This window comes from Falco rusticolus, chromosome 2 (assembly GCF_015220075.1).
Source record: "Falco rusticolus isolate bFalRus1 chromosome 2, bFalRus1.pri, whole genome shotgun sequence".
In the NCBI taxonomy this organism is placed as follows: domain Eukaryota; kingdom Metazoa; phylum Chordata; class Aves; order Falconiformes; family Falconidae; genus Falco; species Falco rusticolus.
The window spans coordinates 17,558,570-17,565,813 of NC_051188.1; the positions used below are offsets into that span (position 1 = coordinate 17,558,570).

General features: G+C 43.7%; 1 protein-coding gene across 1 annotated transcript in view; it reads right to left on the minus strand.

Annotated features, from left to right (window-relative positions):
* Positions 1-6,963, minus strand: part of CWF19L2 (CWF19 like cell cycle control factor 2) — an 84,583-nt gene extending 77,620 nt beyond the window's left edge. The window contains exon 1 of the mRNA XM_037377157.1: positions 6,823-6,963. Within this exon, the coding sequence (XP_037233054.1) occupies positions 6,823-6,906 (84 nt within the window). The 5' untranslated portion in view covers positions 6,907-6,963. The remainder of the gene's footprint in view (positions 1-6,822) is intronic.
* Positions 6,964-7,244: the final 281 nt, after the last annotated feature.

The following is a 7,244-nucleotide window of genomic DNA, read 5'->3' on the forward strand; positions in this document are numbered from 1 at the left end:
TGCTATTTTGGTTCTTCAAAAGAAGTATACATACATAACCAGCAAAACCCATGAAACAGTAAATAAATTTTTTAAAAAATAAATCAACAAGAAGCAACTTCTTCTGTTCAGCTTGTTTTACAAATAAAAGGTTATTAAAGAAATTATTTCTATAACTGTTTCAAAGTCTACTATATATTTAATCTCTTGATTACTGTGGATATGGAATCTGCAAGAGTGAGCCAATCCCAGATTCTTCTACTAAGCCCAGTTGAGAAGCAGTACTTCTGAAGAGATAGTGAAGGTTCTCTCAGACTCCTCAATGTCCTACCAAGAACTAAAGAGCTCCCTGTTATCTTAGCCTCAGCTACATAATCGACAGAAGATGGACTAATAATTTTCAATATTTCATATCTAAAAGCTCCTTAAGGTGAGTTGGCTGAACATCTCATCTTTCCAGAAAGAGAATTACTGAAGCACAGTCATTTCTCCAAACTTCTCGGATTATCAGAAGTGAAGACCTATGCAGCTTCCCAATTGTCTTTCCCAAAGCAAAAAGCAGGAGCTTCCAAGATTGCAACCACCAAATAACTGTCTTGACTACATTCGCCACACATGAAAGTCCCTGTGCACCTTTTTGTCTTTGCAAGCAAGACAGTCAAAATGCACTGAGATAAATCCTTGCAGTAGTTTTCTCCCAATTCTGTTCCATCACTATAGCAGCAGATAGTCTAACCATAATCAAAGTAACCTAAGTAAAGCAGAGAAAGTCAGTACACTTAAGACATTAATCTGTTCTCACTTACTGATACTATCAATAATATACATACCTTAATGAACAGACTAACATCTGTAGGAGTTCATAAACTTCAGAAATCATTATTTTCTTCAAATGAGGACTGGTTTTCCTTCCTCAGTAAGAAGCAAAGAAGCAATAAATCCCTACCAACTGATTTGCCATTTGCAACTTTTTTCCTGCATAAAACTTAAGGCAGAATATCCCCAAGGGGAGGTTAGGTTTTTTTCATTTGTCCGTTTTCTACTTCTTTTTCTGAACAGACAGAAGAAAAGAAAGATTTTCATGCCTGCTCATGACAAAACCTGTTTTTAACTTAATTCAAAAGAGAGTTTATTAAGAAAAGTTCAAAACATAAAAACCAAAACCGGAGTAGCTAAGTACAGACTGTCGCTAGATGTGTGACACAATGGGGACAACATCAATTACTTAAGCTAAATATAGAAGATTTAACCTCTCTATCAAATGCTGTTTTAAATGGTACTATGTTACCATTTTTTTCCATCTCCAGCCTTTGCAAGTCACAGTGTCTCTCAACTTCAACAATGAGACAAATGTTATTCTGTCAGCAAAAAGGTGGCAGTAAGTCAGTTTCATCTCTGAAAAGCAGACAGCAGAGTTCTGACATGGCAACTACAATACCCTCATGATTCCATGTTACAAAACGTTAAAATGATTTTGCACAGAAATAACCAAGTGGCTATACAAGAAGTCTTTCAAATGTCGCCCTTTGACATATTTTAATATTAGGTTATTTGGTCCATAAATGGAAAGAGGAAACATGCAACAAGGTTTGGGTTTGTTTTGTTTTGTGGGGTTTTTTTAAATTTCATTCCTAAATTTCTCTATTAGGCAAAACAGGGATAAAGGAAACTCTATAGCCTTCTTTGTCCCACATCAACTTGAATAGAATGTAATGCTTATTATACACTTTTGCTAACACATTCTAAAACTCTGGTACAAAAAGGGGGCTGGGAGGGAAACTACCAACCTTCAACATGTCCTCTCCTTACTTCAAATTTTAATTCTTACTGCACAGAAAAGAAACAGTTCAAGGACATCATATGATGATGAACAAGGCAGCTCCACAAGCAACAGCAATGAAAACCATCTGATCATTAATATATGTTTCAGTGCTAATCAACGCACCCAAGAGAATCCCTGAAAGTCATGGAGTCTCTTAGCTTTAGGTTACTCAGAAGTGGAACGATAACACCGTGGAAAAATAACACAGGCTAGAATGTGCACTTTCAGTAAGAGGCTGAAAATTCATATTGCAAAAGTTTCTCAAAGGCTCTATAGGGACCAAGCACCTCAAATGGTTAAATCCTGTAGAAAACCATGTTACTGTCTCAAGATCCCTTTCTACATGCCACAAAAAAAAAGGACTTATAAAACCATGGTGCTTAGTATTTCACAAATTATACTCCATCCAGCTTCCCTGTATTGAATTTCTCAGCACTCAGATCTGAGAATCTAAGCTAGTATCCCAACTGAAAAATGTCCAGTAATGTCCAGGGAAGCTGACAAGAGTGGATATAGTGTTAAGCCTAAAGTGAGGTATCCCCAAAATATTCCTGTATCCTCCTGCAATTTGAGGCTCAGCAGCTTTTTAATCAATAACTTTCAACATATATTTTTGCTTTTAGACTATTCTTGTCTGGGCAGAAGTGTCAGTATTTGCAACACACTACACAAGAGGCCCTACAAGTTCTCCGTGCAAAAAATCATCGGCATTCTTTTGTCTGCTCTGAGCTGGCTACCTGCAAATCCCTTAATATGACCTAGTTTTTCCACTGAAAGAAACAGCAGATAGCAATTCTCTATTCCCTTCTCCATATCACTTATGATTTTACAGAACTCCCTCAAATTAACTTCTTCCAGTCTATTTTTTTTCCCATCTCAAAAACTTTATATTCTCTTGGACAGGTCTGTACCAAGATCACCTCTGACATCTTTCTTCCCACCTTCTCCAAGGCTGTTCAGTTCTCCTTGAGACAATGGGACCAGGAGCGCATACACTACTTGGTATTACGCAGAAATCAGTAACATGTCTGTGTAACCATTTCCTTTGTACACTGTTCCTTTCCCAATAATTTCTAACATTTGACTAGCTTTTATCTGAGGAACTATATAGCACCTTCATAGAGCTATTTATTCCCCAGCTGTTAATCTTGAGTGGTTGAAGTCAACCCTGAGCCCACTGTTGTACACAGAAAATTAGGGTTGCCTTCCTCCAGAAAACTAGGGTTGTGCACTTGGTTTTATTTAGTAACACACAGAAGTTGTAAGTATGTTTTTAAGACTGCCATCTAGGAGTAATCTGTATTCGCAGCATTTTAAAAACATTCTGAACAATACAATGATTGTCAGTTTCTTGTTCAAATCAAAGAAAAATCAAAAAATTCAAGACAGATCCTATATACATACCTTGCAATACAGCACATCCTACTGATAAGAAAACATACCAGATTTGTTTCACTCTAAAACCTCCAAACCAGTTCTCCTAACATTCTTCCACAAGGCTGATGAACAGCAGCTAAACCTAGGAACTACAAAGCTACATTACATCAAAGACCTCTTGAGACACATCCTAACAATAAGTGGAGCCCCTATGCTCAGGATACCATGCTGTCTAGTACTAACCCAAACCGTGCCAAAATCAACCTTCATCCCTCTTCTCTGCACATCCTCTGTATGAATAAGTGCTCTCATCCCCAACTTCAACATTTTCTCTATGAAAGTAGCTTTGGCTCACTGCTGTAGCATTTCTTCAACACTACTGCAACCAAACCTTTCTCAGCTTTACTGCGTCCTTGAACTGAGGCTTGCCTAAACACGATGAGAGGTTAAATACAAGTTCATTGCCTTTTTCCACAGATTGCAGCATACTTAGTACCACAATCCAGTTACTACAAAAACATCACAAAAGTGTTTAATGCTACATATCTCATGTCAAATTAACAGTATTTTGGAGATACTAACAAAAAAAAGTAAAAAATATCCACAGGTATTTGGAAAGAGGAAGTTATACAAAATTTTTAAAAACATCCTCACAGAACACTGCTATAGAATCATAGAATTTGGATTCGAAAAGACCTTTGCGATCATCAAATCCAACTGCTAACCCAGGACTGCCAAGTCCACCACTAAACTATGTCCCTAAGCACTGCATCTACACATCTTTTAAACACCTCTAGGGATGATGATTCCACCACCTCCTTGGGCAGCTTGTTCCAATGTTTGACCATCCTTTCCGTAAAGAAATTTTTCCTAATACCCAATTTACAGCTCCCCTGGCACAGCTTGAGGCCATCTCCTCTCATCCTATCGCTTGTTACCTGGGAGAAGAGATCAACTCCCACCTGCCTATGACCTCCTTTCAGGTAGCTGTAAAGAGTAGTAAGATCCCCCCGGAGTCTCCTCTTCTCCAGACTAAACAAACCCAGCTCCTTCAGCTGCTCCTCATAAGGCTTGTGCTCCAGACCCTGCGTCAGCTTCATTGCCCTTCTCTGAACACATTCCAGCACCTCAATGTCCCCCTTGACATGAGGAGCCCAAAACTGAACACAGGATTTGAGGTGAAATTTATGTTTTATTTCATGTTAAACTGTTGATGCAAATAAAAGCAAATAAGAGGAAGATGATGATTAAATAAACTACTGCAATAATGCCTGACACTAAAAAGCTTTCACAGAAAGTAACCGCTTTTCACTGATTTTACTCAGGCTGGCAGCCTGTCACAGATGGGTGCCCCAGGATCAACACTGGATCCCACACTGCTCAGCATCTTCATAAATGACATGGATGATGAGACTGAAAGTATCCTCACCAAGTTTGCTGATGACACCAACCGGGTGGTGAGGTAGACACATTAGACAGGCAAGACATCTCACACAGACACCTGGAGAGGCTGGAAGAGCAGGCTAGAATTGTATGAAATTTAATAAAATAAGTGCAAGGTCCTACACCTGGGACAACATAACCCAAGAGCCTAGTACAGGTTCAGATCTGTGCAGCTGGGGAGCAGCCTTGCTGAAAGGGAGCCAGGGGTGCTGGTGGATAACAAGCGGCACAGCGGTCAGCAGTGCGCTGCTGCAGCAACCAAGGCAAATCCAACCCTGGGCTGCATCCGCAGCGTCATCGCTAGCAGACAGAGACGTGAACATCCCACTCAGCACTTGTCAAGCCACACTCATCAAGCCTTGCATCCAGTGCCAGCCCCCACTATTCAAGAAAGATGCAGACAGACTGGCAAGTGTCCAAAGGAGAGCCATGAAGATGATCAAGGGGCTGGAGACCCTGCTCTAGGATGAAAGGCTGAAATTTGGTCTTCTTCCCCTGGAGAAGAGACATCTAAGGGAGGACCTCATCACAGTATTTCAGTATTTAAAGGGCACCTATAAAGAGGATGGAGGCTCTCTCTTTACAAGGAGTGGGCCACATGGAGAGGACACAAGGTGGAATCCTCATCACTGCAGATTTTCAAGATGCAATTAAACAGGGCACTAGATTATCTCATCTAGGCTCCCATTCCCGTAAAGGATTGGACCAGGTGATCCTTCAAGGTCCTTCCAAGCAGGGCTGTTCTATGATTCAAAGAGAGTGGCACTGCCCCAAATAGTTTGCTGTACAAGGGGCACCAACTGTGAAGAAAAGGTAAAGTAGGATAATGGTGTCCTACATAAGTTTCACTTCCAGGTAAATGTATTTTCTGAACATCCAAGAGGTTGAATTAAGCAAAGAAGCACTCTTAAACGTATCATATGGAAGTTCAAATAGAGCAAAAGCCATCTTAAGAACAACAGCAAACCTTTGCAGGATAGTATGATTCACTGTTATCAAGCTGAAGGAATTTCCCACCAACCGCTTGAAAAAAAGGGGGAAGCAGACAGTGCAGAGGATCACCCCACCTTATCAAGTCACTGAAGGGAACTTCTATTGCCCAGAAAAGGTTCCACAACTGTGCAAGGGAGACACCCACACAATACATTACCTGAAATCCTCTTTCTGTCTTCCTACTTTGCCTTGAGACAAGAAATCACTACCGTGTAAGCCTCAGCTATTCAGGCTGTTTTCCTACTACTTTTATCTTTGCCCAGCAAGATTTCGTTGCTGCTTATTTTGGCCTTCCCTGTCTCAAAAGCCCATCATCACAGCCTCATACTTTTTCCATGTCTACCCAGTCTTCCTCCTACATTTTTCTTTCCATACAGTTATCCCCCACTTCACTTTTAAACTTCAAAACAAGTCATGTCATCTAACTGATGTACCATTTACTACCCTATTATTCACTCCACATAAAAGTCACAACAAGAATCAGCAGCTTACTGCACAAGTACCAAATATGGCTGATAGGCTGATTTTAAGTACAGTGCATCAGGATTACCACACATCTCCAAGTCGCAACAACTCTACCAAAGCATCTGTGAGTGGGAGCCTCCTAATTCTTGGCTAACACTACAGCAACATATAAACAAGTAACTAACATCCTGGTTCCATGAAAACAGGCTGTCCCACTGCTGCTCAAGTTATTACTACTTCATGACCAGAGTGTTCTAATGGAGGAATACTGACTCTAGGAAAGACAAGCCAGGAAGACAAGGAGGAAGTGTTGCCTTTTATGTCTCATCTAAGGAAAGGCTGTGAGCTGGGATGGTTTAGCCCAAAGAAAAGAAGGCTGAGGAGTGGGGGTGGTGTCTTATTAAGGTATATAAATATCTGAAGAGAGAGTGTAAAGAAGACAAACTCTGGCTCTTTCCAAAGGTGGAAGCACAGAAACACGTAATAAGCAAAATACGAGCGCATCAATACCACTACAAGTGGCAAAACTCAGGTGGCTGTCACTCAAAACTATGTTCCCAGAAGGGGCTCCCCCCGGAGCGTCCCCCTCCTCCAGCTGCCACTGTCAGGGAGAGGCCTGCGGGCAGGAGGCCGCGGCCAGGGCCGCCCTCAGGAGCGCCCCAGCACCCGGTCTGGAGGAGGGACGGAGCTACGTGGTCCCCACGGAAAGGCCGGGCCGGGCCGGGCCGGGCCGGGCCCCCCACCTGCGCCAGCAGAACCTCCCGCTGCCGCTGCCGCTGCTCCTTGCGCGCCGCCAAGCTCCGTTCGCTCTCAAACCCGGACGCCATCGCCGGTCCCCGCCGGAAACCAACTGCCGCGCAGCAGCCCCGCCGTACGGCGAGGCCGTGACGCTGTCGTAAACGGCGTCCCAGGCAACGGCGAGCGGGGCGGGGCTAGGCGAAGCGAGGCGGGGCGGGGCGAGGCGAGGCGGGGCGGGGCTAGGCGAAGCGAGGCGAGGCGGGGCGGGGCGAGGCGGGGCGAGGCGGGGCGGGGCGGGGCGAGGCGAGGCGGGGCGGGGCGAGGCGAGGCGGGGCGGGGCGAGGCGGGGCGGGGCGGGGCGAGGGGACACAGAGTCCTCCGCGCAGGGCCGCGGCCCCGGGGCGAGGCAGAGCCCGCCTCCCGCGCA